Below are 16,545 nucleotides of genomic sequence, written 5' to 3' on the forward strand. Positions count from 1 at the left end.
TGGCTCTTGGCTCTTGGCTCTTGCTCTTGGCTCTTGGCTCTTGGCTCTTGGCTCTTGGCTCTTGGCTCTTGGCTCTTGGCTCTTGGCTCTTGGCTCTTGGCTCTTGGCTCTTGGGCTCTTGGGCTCTTGCTTTGGCTCTTGGCTCCTTGGCTCTTGGCTCTTGGCTCTTGGCTCTTGGCTCTTGGCTCTTGGCTCTTGGCTCTTGGCTCTTGGCTCTTGGCTCTTGGCTCTTGGCTCTTGGCTCTTGGCTCTTGGCTCTTGGCTCTTGGCTCTTGGCTCTTTGGGCTCTTGGCTCTTGGCTCTTGGGCTCTTGGCTCTTGGCTCTTGGCTCTTGGCTCTTGGCTTTGGGCTCTTGGCTCTTGGCTCTTGGCTCTTGGCTCTTGGCTCTTGGCTCTTGGCTCTTGGCTCTTGGCTCTTGGCTCTTGGCTCTTGGCTTTTTGCTCTTGGCTCTTGGCTCTTGCTCTTGGCTCTTGGCTCTTGGCTCTTGGCTCTTGGCTCTTGGCTCTTGGCTCTTGGCTCTTGGCTCTTGGCTCTTGGCTCTTGGTCTGGCTCTCTCTTGGCTCTTGGCTCTTGGCTCTTGGCTCTTGGCTCTTGGCTCTTGGCTCTTGGCTCTTGGCTCTTGGGCTCTTGGCTCTTGGCTCTTGGTCTTGGCTCTTGGCTCTTGGCTTTGGCTCTTGGCTCTTGGCTCTGCTCTTGGGCTCTTGGCTCTTGAGCTCTTGGCTCTTGGCTTTGCTCTTGGCTCTTGGCTCTTGGCTCTTGGCTCTTGGCTCTTGCTCTTGGCTCTTGGCTCTTGGCTCTTGCTCTTGGCTCTGGCTCTTGGCTCTTGGCTCTTGGCTCTTGGCTCTTGGCTCTTGGCTCTTGGCTCTTGGCTCTTGCTTGGCTCTTGGCTCTTGCTCTTGGCTCTTGCTCTTGGCTCTTGGCTCTTGCTCTTGGCTCTTTGGCTCTTGGCTCTTGGCTCTTGGCTCTTGGCTTTGGCTCTTGGCTCTTGGCTCTTGGCTCTTGGCTCTTGGCTCTTGGCTCTTGGCTCTTGGCTCTTGGCTCTTGGCTCTTGGCTCTTGGCTCTTGGCTCTTGGCTCTGGCTCTTGGCTCTTGGCTCTTGGCTCTTGGTTTGCTCTTGGCTCTTGGCTCTTGGCTCTTGGCTCTTGGCTCTTGGCTCTTGGCTCTTGTCTTGGCTCTTGCTCTTGCTCTTGGCTCTTGGCTCTTGGCTCTTGCTCTTGGCTCTTGGCTCTTGGCTCTTGGCTCTTTGCTCTTGGCTCTTGGCTCTTGGCTCTTGGCTCTTGGCTCTTGCTCTTGGGCTCTTGGCTCTTGTCTGCTCTTGGCTCTTGGCTCTTGGCTCTTGGGCTCTTGGCTCTTGGTCTTGGCTCTTGGCTCTTGGCTCTTGGCTCTTGGCTCTTGGCTCTTGGCTCTTGGCTCTTGCTCTTGGCTCTTGCTCTTGGCTCTTGGCTCTTGGCTCTTGGCTCTTGGCTCTTGGCTCTTGGCTCTTGGCTCTTGGCTCTTGGCTCTTGGCTCTTGCTCTTGGCTCTTGGCTCTTGGCTCTTTGGCTCTTGGCTCTTGCTCTTGGCTTGGCTCTTGGGCTCTTGCTCTTGGCTCTTGGCTCTTGGCTCTTGGCTCTTGGCTCTTGGCTCTTGGCTCTTGGCTCTTGGCTCTTGGCTCTTGCTCTTGGCTCTTGGCTCTTGGCTCTTGGCTCTTGGCTCTTGGCTCTTGGCTCTTGGCTCTTGGCTCTTGCTCTTGGCTCTTGGCTCTTGCTCTTGGCTCTTGGCTCTTGGCTGGCTCTTGGCTTCTTGGCTCTTGGCTCTTGGCTCTTGGCCTCTTGCTCTTGGCTCTTGGGCTCTGGCTCTTGGGCTCTTGGCTCTTGGCTCTTGGGCTCTTGCTTTTTGGCTCTTGGCTCTTGGGCTCTTGGCTCTTCTTGCTCTGGCTCTTGGCTTTGCTCTTATGGCTCTTGGCTCTTGGCTCTTGGCTCTTGGCTCTTGGTTTGCTCTTGGCTCTTGGCTTGGCTTGGGCTCTTGGCTCTTGGCTCTTGGCTCTTGGCTCTTGGGCTCTTGGCTCTTGGCTCTTTGGCTCTTGGCTCTTGGCTCTTGGCTCTTGGCTCTTGGGCTTGGCTCTGGCTCTTGGCTCTTGGCTCTTGCTCTTTGGCTCTTGCTTTGGCTCTTGGCTCTTGGCTCTTGGCTGGCTCTTGGCTCTGGCTCTTGGCTCTTGGCTCTTGGGCTCTTGGCTCTTGGCTCTTGGGCTCTTGGCTCTTGGCTCTTGGCTCTTGGCTCTTGCTCTTGGCTCTTGGCTCTTGGCTCTTGGGTCTGGCTCTTGGCTCTTGGCTCTTGGCTCTTGGCTCTTGCTCTTGCGCTCTTGGCTCTTGGCTCTTGGCTCTTGGCTCTTGGCTCTTGGCTCTTGGGCTCTTGGCTCTTTGCTCTTGGCTCTTGGCTCTTGGCTCTTGGCTCTTGGCTCTTGGCTCTTGGCTCTTGGCTCTTGGGCTCTTGGCTCTTGGCTCTTGGCTCTTGGCTCTTGGCTCTTGGCTCTTGCTCTTGGCTCTTGGCTCTTGGCTCTTGGCTCTTGGCTCTTGCTCTTGGCTCTTGGGCTTTGGCTCTTGGCTCTTGGCTCTTGGCTCTTGCTCTTGGTCTCTTTGGCTCTTGGCTCTTGGCTCTTGGCTCTTGGCTCTTGGCTCTTGGCTCTTGGCTCTTGCTTTGGCTCTTTCTTGGCTCTTGGCTCTTGGCTCTTGGCTCTTGGCTCTCTCTTATGCTCTTGGCTCTTGGCTCTTGGCTCTTGGCTCTTGGCTCTTGGCTCTTGGCTCTTGCTCTTGGCTCTTGGCTCTTGGGCTCTCTGGCTCTTGGCTCTTGGCTCTTGGCTCTTGGCTCTTGGCTCTTGGCTCTTGGCTCTTGGGCTCTTGGCTCTTGGGCTCTTGGCTCTTGGCTCTTTGGCTCTTGGCTCTTGGCTTTGCTCTTGGGCTCTTGCTTTGATCTTGGCTCTTGGGCTCTTCTTGGCTCTTGGGCTCTGGCTCTTGGCTCTTGCTTCTCTTGCTCTTGGCTTGGTCTTGCTTGGCTCTTGGCTCTTGGCTCTTGGCTTTGGCTCTTGCTCTTGGTTTGGCTCTTGGCTCTTGGCTCTTGGCTCTTGGCTCTGGCTCTTGGCTCTTGGCTGGCTCTTGGCTCTTGGTCTTGGCTCTTGGCTCTAAGGCTGGCTCTTGGCTCTTGGCTCTTGGCTCTTGGCTCTTGGTCTTGGCTCTTGGCTCTTGGGCTCTTGCTCTTCTTGGGCTTGGGCTCTTGGTCTGGCTCTTGGCTCTTGGCTCTTGGGCTCTTGGCTCTTGGCTCTTGGCTCTTGGCTCTTGGCTTTGGCTCTTGGCTCTTGGCTCCTCTTGGCTCTTGGCTCTTGGGGCTCTTGGCTCTTGGGCACTTGGCTCTTGGCTCTTGGGCTCTTGGTTTGGGCTCTTGGCTCTTGGCTCTTGGCTCTGGCTCTGGCTCTTTGGCTCTTGGCTCTTGCTTTGGCTTTGGGCTCTTGGCTCTGGCTCTTGGCTCTTGGCTCTTGGCTCTTGCTCTTGGCTCTGTGCTCTTGGCTCTTGGCTCTTGGCGCTCTTGGCTTGCTCTTGCTCTTGGCTCTGGCTCTTGGGCTCTTGGCTCTTGGCTCTTGGCTTCTTGGCTCTTGGGCTCTTGGCTCTTGGCTCTTGGCTCTTGGCTCTGGCTCTTGGCTCTCTGGCTCTTTGGCTCTTGGCTCTTGCTCTTGGCTCTTGGCTCTTGGTCTTGGCTCTTGGCTTGGCTCTTGGCTTTGGCTCTTGGCTCTTGGCTCTTGGCTCTTGGCTCTTGGCTCTTGGCTCTTGGCTCTTGGCTCTTGGCTCTTTGGCTCTTGGCTCTTGGCTCTTGGCTCTTGGCTCTTGCTCTTGGCTCTTGGCTCTTGGCTTGGCTCTTGGCTCTTTGGCTCTTGGCTCTTGGCTCTTGGCTCTTGGGCTCTTGGCTCTTGGCTCTTGGCTCTTGGCTCTTGGCTCTTGGCTCTTGGCTCTTCGGCTCTTGGCTCTTGGCTCTGGCTCTTGGCTCTTGGCTCTTGGCTCTTGGGGCTCTTGCTCTCTCTTTCTGGCTCTTTGGCTCTTGGCTCTTGGCTCTTGCTCTTGCTCTTGGTCTTGGCTCTCTTGGCTCTGCGGCTCTTGGCTCTTGGCTCTTGGCTCTTGGCTCTTGGCTCTTGCTCTTTTGGCTCTTGGCCTTGCTCTTGGCTCTTGCTCTTGGGCTCTTGGCTCTTGGCTCTTGCTCTTGGGCTTTGGCTCTTTCTCTTTGGCTGGCTCTTGGCTCTTGGCTCTTGGGCTCTTGGCTCTTTGGGCTCTGGCTCTTGGCTCTTGCTCTTGGCTTACTCTTGGCGGCTCTTGGCTCAGGCTCTTGGCTCTTGCTGCTTTGGCTCTTGGCTCTGGCTCTTGGCTCTTGGCTCTTGGCTCTTGGGGCTTGGCTCTTGCTCTTGCTTGGCTCTTGGCTCTTGCTCTCTGGCTTTGGCTCTTGCTCTCTGGGCTCTGGCTTCTTGGCTCTTGGCTTAGGCTCTTGCTACTTGCTCTTGGCTCTTTGGCTCTTGCTTTGGCGGCTCTTGGCTTGGCTTTGGCTCTTGCTATGGGCTCTTGGCTTTGGCTCTTGGCTCTTGGCTCTTGGCTTGGCTGGCTCTTGCTGCTTGCTCTTGCTCTTGGCTTGGCTGCTTGGCTCTTGGCTCTTGGCATCTTGCTTCTTGCCTCTTGGCTCTTGGCTCTGCTCTTGCTCTTGCTCTTGGCCTCTTGGCTTTCTGCTCTTCGCTCTTGTCTTGGTTTGGCTCTTGCTCTTGGCTCTTGGCTTTGGTCTTGGCTCTTGGCTTTCTTGCTTCTTGCTCTTGGCTCTTGGCTCTTGGCTCTTGGCTCTTGGCTCTTGGCTCTTGGCTCCTCTTGGCTCTTGGCTCTTGGATCTTGGCCTTGGCTCTTGGCTCTCTTCTTGCTCCTTGGCTTCTTGCTCCTGTCTTGGCTCTTGGCTCTTGGCTCTTGGCTTCTTGGCTCTTGGCTCTTCTTTGCTCTGGCTTCTTCGGCCTCTTGGCTCTTGGCTCTTGGCTCTTGTCTTGGCTTTGGCTTCTTGCTCTTGGTTTTGCTCTTGGCTCTTGGCTCTTGGCTTTGCTCTGGCTCTTGGCTCTGGATCTTTGGCTCGTTGGTCTCTGGCTCTTGCTCTGCTCTTTAGAAATCTTGGCTCTTGGCTCTTGGGCTCTTGCTCTTGGCTTGGGGGCTTGGCTCTTGGCTCTTGGCTCTTGGCTCTTGCTCTTGGCTCTTGGGCTCTTGGCTCTTGTGGCTCTTGGCTCTTGGCTTTGGCTTTCTTGGCTCGGCTCTTGGCTCTTGGTCTTGGCTCTTGGTCTTGCTTTGGCTTTGGCTCTCTGGGCTCTTGGCTCTATGCTCTTGTCTTGCTCTTGCTCTTGCTATGTTCTTGGCTCTTCGGTCTTGGGCTCTTTCTTGGCTCTTGGCTCTTGGCTCTTGGCTCTTGGCTCTTGGCTCTTGCTCTTGCTCTTTGGCTCTTGGCTCTTGCTCTTGCTCTTGGCTCTTGGCTTGGCTTCTTGGCTACTGGCTCTTGGCTCTTCTTGGCTCTTGGCTCTTGGCTTTTTGGTCTTTGCTCTTGGCTCTTGCATCTTGGCTCTTTGCTCTTGGTCTTGTTCTCTTGGTCTTGGTATTGTGCTCTTGGCTCTTGGCTCTTGGCTGCTTGCTCTTGGCTCTTGCTCTTGCTTGGCTTGGCTTTGGCTTTGGTCTGGCTCTTGGCTCTTGGCGCTCTTTGGTCTTGGGCTTCGTTGGCTCTTTCGCTCTTGGCTTTGGTCTTTGGTCTTGGCTCTTACGGCTCGTCTTCCCCGCTCTTCGCTACTTGGCTCTTTGGCTCTTGTCTTCGCTCTTCCATCTCGCTTCTTGGCTTCTGCTCTTGGCTCTTGGCTCTTGGCTCTTTGCTCTTGCTTTGGCTCTTCTCTTGCTCTTGGCTCTTGGCTCTTGGTCTTGGCTCTTGGCTCTTTGTCTTCGACTTGCTCTTGGCTCTTCTTTGGCTCTTCGCGCTCTTGGCTCTTGGCTCTTGTTTGTCTCTTGCCTCTTACGCTCTTGGCTCTTTGGCTCTCTCTGGCTCTCTTTGGCTTTGGCTTGGCTCTTGGCTCTGGCTTTTGGCTCTTGGCTTCTTGGCTCTCGCTCTTCTTGGCTCTTGGCTTTCTTGGCTCTTGGCTCTTGGCTCTTGGCTCTTTGGCTCTTGGCTCCTTTGGCTCTTGCTCTTGGCTCTTGCTCTTGGCTCTTGGTCTTGGCTCTTGGCTCTCTTGGATGCTTCTTGGGCTTTTGGCTCTTGCCTCTTGCTCTTGGCGGCTCTTGGCTCTTGGCTGGCTCTTGGCTCTTGGCTCTCTTGGCTCTTGGCTCTAGGCTCTTGGCTCTTGGCTCTTGCGTCTTTGGGCTTCTTGGCTCTTGGCTCTTATTTGGCTCTTGCTCTTGGCTTCTTGCTCTTGCTCTTGCTCTGGCTTCTTAGGATCTTGGCTCTTGGCTCTTCTTGGCTCTTGGCTCTTGCTCTTGGCTTCTTGGCTCATTGGATCTTGGCTCTTGCATCTTGCTTTGACTTGCTCTTTGGCTCTTGTGCTCTTGGCTCTGGCTCTTGGCACTCGTTGGATCTTGGCTCTATGGCTTCTTGGCTCTTGGCTTCTTGGCTCTTGGCCTCTTGGCTTCTTGGTTCTTGCTCTTGGGCTCTTTGGCTCTTGGCTCTTTCGGCTCTTGGCTTTGGTTTGGCTCTTGGCTCTTGGCTCTTGGCTCTTGGCTCTTGGTCTTTGGACTTCTTGCTCTTGGCTCTTGGCTATGGCTTGGTCTTGGCTCTTGCGCTCTTGGCTCTTGGCTCTTCGCTTTGCTCTTGGTCTTGGCTCTTGGCTCTTGGCTCTGGTCTTGGCTCTTGGCTCTTGGCTCTTGGCTTCATTGGCTCTATGGCTCTTGCTCTTGCTTCTTGGCTTTGCTTTGGTCTTTGGCTCTTGGCTCTTGGTCTTGGTTCTTGTCTTGGCTTGCTTTGCTGGGTCTTGGCTCTTGGCTCTTGGCTTCTTGCTCTTGCTCTTGGCTCTTGGCTCTTGGCTCTTGGCTCTTGGCTCTTGGCTCTTGGGCTCCTGGCGCTCTTGCTCTTGCTCTTGGCTCTGGCTCTTGGCTCTTGGCTCCTAGGCTCTTGGCTCCTTGGCTTTGGCTCTTGGCTCTTGGCTCTAGGCTGGCTCTGGCTCTTGGTACTTGGCTCTTGGCTTGTTTTGCTCTTGGGCTCTTGTTCCTTGGCTCTTGGTTTGGCTATTCGGCTCTTGGGTCTGGGCTCTTGGCTCTTGGCTCTGGCTCTTGGCTCTTGGCTCTTGAGCTCTTGGCTCCTTAGCGTCTTGGCTCTTGGCTCTTAGGCTGGCTCTTGGCCTCATGCTCTTCGGCTCTGGCTCTGGCTCTTGGCTCTTGGCTCTGGCCATGCTTGGCTCTTGGGCTCTTGGTCTTGGCCCTCTTGGCTCTTGGGCTTCGTTGGCTCTTGCTCTTGCTCTTGGGCTCTTCTCTTCTTGGCTCTTGGCTCTTCGGCTCTGCTCTTGCTCTTGGCTCTTGGTCTTTGGCTCTTGGTCTTGGCTCTTGGCTCTTTGGCTCATTGGCTCTTGGCTCTTGGCTCCTTGCTCTTGGTCTCTTGGCTCTGGTCTTGCTCTATGACTCTTGCTCTTGCTCTGGCTTTGGGCTTCTCTTGGCTCTTGGCCTTGGTCTCTTGGCTCTTTCTTGGCTCTTGCTCTTGGCTCTTGGCTCTTGCTGGCTCTTCGCTCCTTGGCTCTTGGCTTCTCTTTGGCTCTTTGCTCTTGCTCTTGGCTGGACTCTGCTTCTTGGGCTCTTGCTCTCGCTCTTGGCTCTTGGCTTCTTGGCTCTTGGCTCTTGGCTCTTGGCTTCTTGGCTTTTCTTGGCTCTTGGCTCTTGGCTCTAATGGCTTGGCTCTGGCTTTAGGCTTGGCTTTGCCGCTCTTCAGGCTCTTGGCTCTTGCTCTTGGCTCTGCTTTTGCTCTTGGCTTTGCTCTTGCGCTTTTGGCTGGCTTGGATCTTGCGCCTTGGCTCTCCTTAGGTCTTGGCTGTGGCCTTTGGCCTCTTGGCTTATTGGCTTCTTGGACTCTTGGTCTTGGCTCTTGCGCTTTTGGCTCTTGGCTCTTGGCTCTTTATCGGAGCTTGGCTTTGGCTTGGCTTGGGGCTCTTGTGCTTGGCTCTGGCTATTCGGTCTTGCTTTCTTCGGCTCTTGCTCCCTTGGCGCGCTCTTGGCTCTGGTCTTGGTCACTTCGGACCTATGGCTCTTGTGGCTTGGCTTGTCGATGCTATTGGCTCTTGTCTGAGCCGTTTGGCTTTGGCTTGGTTCTGCATGGCTCTTGGCTCTTGGCTCTTGGGCCAACTCTTGGCTTCTTGGCTCTTGGCTCTTGGCTTTGCTTTCTGGGGCTCTTGGCTCTTGGCTCTTGGCTCTTTGCTCTTGCTCTTGGTTGCTCTTGCTCTTGCTCTTGGCTCTTGGCTCTTGGCCTTGGCTTGCTCTTGCTCTTGGCTCTTGGCTCTTGGCCTTGCCTTGGCTCTGGAATCCCATTGACCGCTCTTTTGTTCTCTCTTGGCTCTTGCTCTTGGCTCTTGGCTCTTGGGCTCTTTGGCTCTACTTGGCTCTTGGCTCTTGGCTCTGGGCTCTTCGGGCTCTTGGCTCTTGCTCTTGGCTCTTGGGCTCTTGGGCTCTTGGCTCTTGGCTCTTGGCTCTTGGCTCTTGGCTCTTGGCTCTTCGCTCTTGGCTCTTGGCTCTTGGGCTCTTGGAGCTCTTGGGCTCTTGGGCTCTTGGCTCTCGCTTCTTCTTGGACTCTAATTGCTCTTCCCGCTTTTGCTCTTAGGCTCTTGCGCTCTTGCTTTGCTCTTGCGCTCTTGGCTCTTGGCTCTTGGCTCTTGGCTCTTGGCTCTGGGCTCTTGCTCTTTGCTCTTGGGCTCTTGGCTCTTGGCTCTTGGCTCTTGCTCTTGGCTCTTGTCTTGGCTCTTGGCTCTTTGGCTCTTGGCTCTTGGCTCTTGACTCTTGGCTCTTGCTTATTTGGCTCTATGGCTCTTGGCTTCTTGGCTCTTGGCTCTTGGCTCTTTTGGTCGGCTCTTAGGATCTTGCTCTTGGTACTTCTTGGCTCTTGGTCTTGGCTCTTGGGCTCTTCTTTGGCTCTTGCTCTTGGCTCTTGGCTTCTCCGATTGGCTCTTGGGCTCTGGGCTCCTTGGGCGCTCTTGGTCTTTGCTTTTGGCTTGAGGCTCTTGGGCTCTTGGCTCTTGGGGCTCTTGCTCTTGGCTCTTGTGGCTCTTGTCTTCGGCTCTTGGCTCTTGGCCTCTTGCTTTGGCTCTTGGGCTCTTGGCTCTTGGCTCTTGAGCTCTTGGGCTCTTGGCTCTTGCTCTTGGCTCTTGGCTCTTGGTCTTGGCTCTTGGCTCTTCGCTCTCGGTCTTGGCTCTTGGCTCTTGGGCTCTTGCTCTTGGCTCTTTGGGCGGGCTCTTGGCTCTTGGGCTCTTGGAGCTCTTGGTCTCTTGGCTCTTGGGCTCTTGGGCTGACTTGGCTCTTGGCTATTGGGCTTGGCTCTTCGGGGCTCTTGGCTCTTGAGGGCTCTTGGGCTCTTGGGCTCTGGGCTCTTTGGGCTCTTGGGCTGTGGCTTGTTTGGCTCTTGGCTCTATGGGCTCTTGGCTCTTGGAGCTCTTGGAGCTCTTGGCTCTTCTCTTGGGCTCCTCTGAGGCTTGTCTTGGCTCTTGGCTCTTGGGCTCTTGGGCTCTTGGGCTCTTGGGCTCTGGGCTCTTGGCTCTTGGGCTCATTGGCTCTTGGGCTCTTGGGCTCTTGGTCTTGGGCTTGGGCTCTTGGATGCTCTTGGCTCTTGGCTCTTGGCTCTTGGGCTTTGGCTCTTGGCTCTTGGCTCTTGGGCTCTTTGGGCTCTTGGGGCTTTTGGGCTTCTGTTGGGCTCTTGGCTCTTGGGCTCTTGGGCTCTTGGCTTTGGTCTTGGCTCTTGGGCTCTTTTGGCTCTTTGGGCCTCTTGCTCTTGCTCTTGGCTCTTGGCTCTTGTCTTGCTCTTGGTCTCTTTGGGCTCTTGGCTCTTGGCTCTTGGCTCTTGGGCTCTTGGCTCTTTGGCTCTTGGCTCTTGGGGCTCTTGGCTCTTGGGCTCTTGGCTCTTGGCTTTTGGTCTTTGGCTCTTTGGGCTCTTGGCTCTTGGCTCTTGGCTCTTGGCTCTTGGGCATCTTGGCTCTTTGGCTCTTTGGCTTTGGCCTCTTGGGCTCTTGGGCTTTGGCTTTTGGAGCTTTGCTCTTGGCTTGCTGCTGGGCTCTGGCTCTTGGCTGCTTGGCTCTTGGGCTTCTGGCTCTTGGGTTGGCTCTTGGGCTCTTGGCTCTTGGCTCTTTGCTCTTGGCTCTTGGGCTCTTTGGCTCTTGGGCTCTTTGGCTCTTGGCTCTTGGCTCTTGGCTGCTTGCTCTTGGCTCTTGGGCTTTGGCTTGCTTTGCTCTTGGCTCTTGGACTCTTGGCTCTTGGCCTCTTGGTTCTTCTCAGCTCTTGGCTCTTTGGCTCTGGGCTTTGGCTGGTCTCCGGCTCTTGCGTCTTGGCTATGGGCTCTTGGCTCTGGCTCTTGGCTCTGCTCTTGGCCCTTGGCTCTTGGACTCTTTGGCTCTTGGGCTTTGGCTCTTTGGCTCTTGGCTCTTTGGCTCTTGGCTCTTTGGCTCTTGGCTCATTGGCTTTTTGGCTCTTGGCTCTTGGCTCTTGGCTCTTGTCTTGCTCTTGGCTCGCTATGCTCTTGGAGCTCTTGGCTCTTGGCTGGCTCTTGGGTTCTGCTATATGGCTCTGGGCTCCTGCTTTGCTCTTTGGCTCTTTTCTCTCTGGCTCTTGGGCTCTTGGGCTCTTCTGGGCTCTTGCTTTGGCTTGGCTCTGGCCTGCCTTGGCTCTTGGCTCTTGGCTCTTGGCTCTTGGACTCTCTCTTGCTCTGAGGCTCTTGGCTCTGCTCTTGGCTCTTTTCTTGGCTCTTCGGCTCTTGGCTCTTGGCTCTTGGCTCCCCTTGGTCGCTTCTCTTGGCTTCTGCTCTTTGCTCGGGGCTCTTGGCTCTTGGCTCTTGGCTCTGGGCTCTTGGGCTCTTGGGCTCTTGGGGGCTCTTGGGCTCTTGGGCTCTTGCTCTTGGCTCTTGGCTTCTTGGCTTATGGTTGGCTCTTGGCTTTGCTCCTTGCTCTTGCTCTTGGCTCTTCTCTGGGCTCTTGGGCTCCATTGGGCTCTGGTGTTTGGCTCTTGGCCTTGGCTCTTTGGGCTCTTGGCTCGGCGTCTTGGGCTGCTGCTCTTGGCTCTGCCTTGCTCTTGCTCTTAGCTTCTTGGCTCTTGGGCTCTTTTTGCTCGCGCTTGGCTCTTGCTCTGGCTCTTGGCTTTGGTCTTGGCTCTTGCTCTGCTCTTGCTCTTGGCTCTTGGCTCTTGGCTCTGGCTTCTCTGGAGCTCTTGCTTTGGCTTGGCTCTTTGGTCTTTGGCTCTTGGCTCTTGGTCTTAGCTCTTGGTTCTTGCTCTTGGCTCTTGGCTCCTTGGCTCTTGGTCTTGCTCTTGGCTCTTGGCTCTTGGCTTCTTGGCTCTTGGCTCTTGGACTCTTGGCTCTTGGCTTTGGTCTTGGCTCTTGCTCTTGGCTCTTCGCTTTGGCTCTTGGCTCTTGGTCTGGGCTTGGCCTCTTGGCTCTTCTGGCTTTGCTCTTGGCTCTTGGCTTTGGCTCGTGGCTCATTGGCTCTTGGCTTGCTCTGGCTCTTGCTCTCTGCTCTTGGCTTCCTTGCTCTTGGTCTTGGCTTGCTCTTGGCTCTTGGCTCTTGGTCTCCTTCGGCTCTGGGCTCTTGCTCTTGGCTCTTGGCTCTTGGCTCTTGACTTGGCTTCTTGGCTCTTGCTCTTGGCTCTGGCTCTTGGCTCAATTGGCTCTTCTTGGGCTCTTGGCTCTTGGCTCTTGACGGCTCTTGCTCTTGGTCTTGCTTCTTGCTCTTGCTTTTGGCTCTTGGCTCTTGGGCTCTTGGGCTTGGGCTTTTTGCTCTTGCTCTTGGCTCTTGGGTCTTGGCTTGGGCTCTTGGCTCTTGCTCTTGGTTTGCTCTTGGCTCTTTGGCTCTGCTCTGGCTTGCTCTTGGCTCTTGCTTTGGCTCTTGGCTCTTGCTCTTTCGGCTCTTGGCTCTTGCGCCTGACTCTTTCTCTCTTGGCTCTTGGCTCTGCTCTTGGGCTCTTGGTCTTGGTCTTGCTCTTGGCTTAATCTGCTTCAGGCTCTGGCTCTTGCTCTTGGCGACATTTGGTCAAAATTGGTGGTCTCTTGGCTCTTGGCTCTTTCTCTTGGGGCTCTTGGCTCTTGGGCTCTTGCCTTGGCTTTGGTCTTGCTCTTGCTCTTGGCTCTTTGCTCTTGGCTCTTGCTTGGCTCTTGTCTCTTTGGCTCTTGCCTTGCTCTTGCTCTTGGCTCTTGGGCTCTTGCTCTTGCTCTTGCTCTTGGCTCTTCTCTATGGCTCTTGGTCTGGCTCTTGGCTTTGGCTTGGCTTCTTTGGCTCTTGCTCTTGCTCTTGGTGATGGCTTTGGCTTTTGGCTCTTGGTCTGGGCTCTTGGGCCTTGGTCTTGGGCTTTGGGCGTCTTGGCTGGCTCTTGGCTTCTTGGCTCTTGGCTCTTGGCTCTTGGTCTCTTGGCTCTTGGGCGCTCTTGGTCTCATTGCTCTTGGCTCTTTGGCTCTTTGCTCTTTGGCTCTTTGGCCCCCCCTCTTGCTCTTGGTCTTGTGCTCTGGCTCTGCTCTTTGCTCTTGCTCTTGCTCTTGCTCTTGCTCTTGGCTCTTGCCTGCTTTGCTCTTGCTCTTGGCTCTTGGCCTCTTGCTCTGCTCTTGGCTCTTGGCTCTTCCTCTTCTCTTGTGCTCGGCTTGGCTTTGGCTTGCTCTTGCTCTTGCTCTTGTCTTGCTCTTGCTCTTGCTCTTGGCTTGGTCTTGGCTCTTGGCTCGTGGCTCTTGGCTCTGGCTTTTGCTCTTGCTCTTGGCTCTTGGCTCTTGGGCTCTGTGGCTCTTGGCTCTTGGGCTCTTCTTGGCTCTTGGCTCTTGGGCTCTTGGCTCTTGCTCTTGGCTCTTGGCTCTTGGCTCTGGCTTTGGCTCTTGGCTCTTGGCTCTTGGCTCTTGGGCTTGCTTGGCTCTTGGCTCTTGCTCTGCTCTTGGCTCTGGCTCTTGGCTTTTGGCTTGCTCTTGCTCTTGGGCTCTTGGGCTCTTGGCTTGGTCTTGGCTCTTGGCTCTTGGCTCTTGGCTCTTCTTGGCTGCTTTTGGGCTCTTGGCTCTTGGCTCTTGGCTCCTTGGCTCATTGGCTCTTGGCTCTTGGGCTCTTGCTCTTGCTCTTGGCTCTTGGCTCTCCTTGGGCTCTTGGCCTTTGGCTCTTGGTCTCTTGGCTCTTGGCTCTTTGGCTCTTGGCTCTGCTCTTGCTCTTGCTCTTGGCTCTTGGCTCTGCTCTTGGCTCTTGGCTCTGGCTCTTGCTACTTGGCTCTTGCTGGCTTTGGCTCTTGGCTCTTGGCTCTTGGGCCTTGGCTACTGGAGCTCTTGGCTCTTGCTTTGGCTCTTCGCTCTTGGCTCTTGGGCTCTTGGCTCTTGGCTTTGCTCTTGGCTCTTGGGCTCTTGGCCTTGGGCTCTTCTTGGCTCTTGGCTCTTGGCTCTGCTTCTTGGCTCTTGCTCTTGCTCTTGGCTCTTGCTCTTGGCTCCTTGCTCTTGCTCTTGGCTCTTGGCTCTTGGATCTTTGGCTCTTGGCTCTGGCTCTTGTCTTGGCTCTTGGTTTGGCTCTTGCTCTTGGCTCTTGGCCTCTTGCTTTGGCTCTTTGGCTCTTGGCTCTTGAGCTCTATGGGCTCTTGGCTCTTGGCTTTGCTCTTGGGCTCTTGGCTCTTGGGGCTCTTGAGGCTCTTGCTCATTTGGCTCTTGGCTCTTGGCTCTTGGCTCTTGGCTCTTGGCTCTTGGCTCTTGGGCTCTTGGCTCTTGGCTCTTGGCTCTTGGGCTCTTGGCTCTTGGCTCTTGGGGCTCTTGGGATCTTCTTGGAGACTCTTGGCTCTTGCTTTGGTTCTGGCTCTTGGCTCTATGGCTCTGGGTTGGCTTGGCTCTTCTATGGCTCTTGCTCTTTGGCCTCTTGCTCTTGGCTCTTGACTCTTGCTCTTGGGCTCTTGGCTTTGGGCTTGGCTCTTGGCTCTTGCCGGTCTTGGGCTCCTGGCTCTTGGCTCTTGGCTCTTGCTCTTGGCTCTGGCTCTTGGCTCTTGGCTTTGGCTCTTGGCTTTTGCTCTTGCTCTTGGCTTTTGGCTTGGGCTTGCTCTGCTCTTGCTCTTGCTCTTGGCTCTTGGGCTCTTGGCTCTTGGGCTTGGGCTGTTGGCTCTTGCTTGGGCTTTGCTATTGCTCTTGGGCTCTTGGCTTGGGCTCTTCGGGGCTTGGTCTTGGCTCTTGTTCTCTTGGGCTCTTGGGCTCTTGGGGCTCTTGGACTCTCGTGGCTACTTGGGCTCTTGGGTCTTGGAGCTCTTGCCTTGCTCTTGGCTCTTTCTTGGCTCTTGGCTCTTGGCTCTTGCTCTTGTGCTCTTTGGGCTCTTGGGCTTGGCTCTTGGCTCTTGGCTCTTGGCTCTTGCTTTGCTCTTGCTCTTGGCTTCTTGGCCTTGGGTCTTGGCTCTGGCTCTTTGGCTCTTGGCTCTTGGGCTCTATGGCTCTTGGCTCTCTCTGGCTCTTGGCTCTTGGCCTCTTGGCTCTTGGCTCTTGGGCTCTTGGCTCTTTGGTCTTGGTCTTGGGCTCTTGGCTCTTGGCTCTTGGGGCTCTTGGCTCTTTGGCTCTTGGCTCTTGGCTCTTGGCTCTTGGCTCTTGGCTCTTGGGCTCTTGCTCTTGCTCTTGGCTCTTGGCTCTTGGCTCTTGGCTTCTTGCTTTGCTCTTGGCTCCTTGCTCTTGGCTCTTGGCTTGCTCTTGCTCTGGCTCTTGGGGCTCTTGGCTCTTGGGCTCTTTGGCTCTTGGCTCTTAGGCTCTTGGCTCTGGTGGCTCATTGCTCTTGGCTCTTGGCTTTGGGCTCTTGGGCATTTGGCTTGGGCTCTGGGCTCTTTGCTCTTGGGTTCTTGGCTCTTGGGTGCTCTTGGTCTCGCTCTATGGGCTCTTGGGCTGGCTCTTGGTTTGGTCTCTTGGCTCTTGGCTTCTTGGCTCTTGGCTCTTGGCTCTTTGCTCTTTGGCTCTTGCTCTTGGGCTCTTGGCTCTTGGCTCTTGGCTCTTGGGCTCTTGGCTCTTGGCCTCTTGGCTCTTGGTCTGGCTCTGGCTCTTGGGCCTTCTTGGGCTCTTGGCTCTGGCTCTTGGCTCTTGGGCTTTGGCTCTTGGGGCTCTTCTGGCTCTTGGGCTCTTGGCTCTTGGGGCTCTTGGCTCTGGCTCTGGCTCTTGGGACTCTTGGGTCGTTGGCTCTTGCTTCTCCTTGCTCTTGGCTCTTGGGCTCTGAGGCTGGCTCTTGGCTCTCTTGGGCTCTTGGCTTGGGCTTTGGCTCTTGGCTCTTGGCTCTTGGCTCTTGGCTTGGCTCTTGGCTCTTGGCTCTGGCTGCTCTTGGCTCTTGGCTCTTGGCTTCTTGGCTCTTGGCTCTTGCTCTTGGCTCTTGCTCTTGGCTCTTGGCTCTTGGGCTCTTGGGCTCTTGGCTCTTGGCGCTGCTCTTGCTTCTTTGGCTCGACCTTGGCCTTGGCTTTGGCTCTTGGCTCTTGGCTCTTGGCTCTTGTGCTCTTGGCTCTGAGGACTGGCTCTTGGCTCTTGGCTCTTGGCTTTCTTGGCCTTGGCTCTTGGCTCTTGGCTCTTGGCTCTGGCTCTGGGCTCTTGAGAGCGGGGGGGCGGCTCTGGCTCTTGCTCTTGGCTCTTTGGCTTTGGCTCTTGGCTCTTGGGCTCTTTGCTCTTTGCTACTTGGGACTTGGCTCTTGGGCTCTTGGCTCTTGGTCTTGGCTCTTGGCTCTTGGCTCGGGCTCTTGTCTGCTCTTGGGTCTTTGGGCTCCTTGGCTCTTGGGCTCTTGGGCTCTTGCTCTTCTCTTGGCTCTTGGCTCTTGGCTCTTGGCTCTTGGCTCTTGGCTCTTGGTCTTGCGGCTTCTTGGCTCTTGCTCTTGGCTCTTGGCTGTTGCGCTTTGGCTCTTGGCTCTTGGCTCTTGGCTTTGGCTCTTGGCTCTTGGCGCTCTTGGTCTTGGCTAGTGGCTCTGGCTTGGCCTCTTAGGCTCTTGGGGCTCTTGGGCTCTTGGGCTCTGGCTCTGGGCTCTGGGCTCTGCTCTTGCTCTTGGCTCTTGCGGACTTTCGCGAGCTGGGCTTGGGCCTTAGGGCTCTTGGGCCTTGGGCTCTTGGGCTCTTGAGGCTCTTGGGCTATTGGGCTCTGGACTTCTCTGCTCTTGGGCTCTTCGGGGCCTTGCTCTGGGTCTTGGGCTCTTGGCATCTTGGGCTCTTGGCTTCTTGGGCTCTTGGCTCTTGCTCTTGGGCCTCTTGGCTCTTGGCTCTTGGGCTCTTGCTCTTGGAGTCTTGGCTGGCTCTGGGCTTTGCGGCTCTTGGGCTCTTGGGCTCTTGCGGCTCTTGCTCTTGGCTCTGGGTTTGGGCTGGGCTCTCTTGTGCTTTGTCTTGAGCTGCTCTCTGGCATTTGCCTCTCTTGGCT

General features: G+C 55.8%; 1 protein-coding gene across 1 annotated transcript; it reads right to left on the reverse strand.

Moving 5' to 3' along the window:
* Positions 1 to 7,565: 7,565 nt before the first annotated feature.
* LOC112558681 (pollen-specific leucine-rich repeat extensin-like protein 1) lies at positions 7,566 to 16,332 on the reverse strand. The gene is made up of 3 exons (XM_025229266.1): positions 16,108 to 16,332; positions 11,897 to 11,965; positions 7,566 to 7,823 (listed from the first exon to the last, which is right to left on the reverse strand). Exons 1-3 carry the CDS (start codon positions 16,330 to 16,332, stop codon positions 7,566 to 7,568), a joined length of 552 nt encoding a protein of 183 aa, XP_025085051.1.
* Between the last annotated feature and the right edge of the window lie 213 nt (positions 16,333 to 16,545).

The sequence above is a fragment of the Pomacea canaliculata genome, linkage group LG3 (assembly GCF_003073045.1).
Source record: "Pomacea canaliculata isolate SZHN2017 linkage group LG3, ASM307304v1, whole genome shotgun sequence".
Taxonomy (NCBI): domain Eukaryota; kingdom Metazoa; phylum Mollusca; class Gastropoda; order Architaenioglossa; family Ampullariidae; genus Pomacea; species Pomacea canaliculata.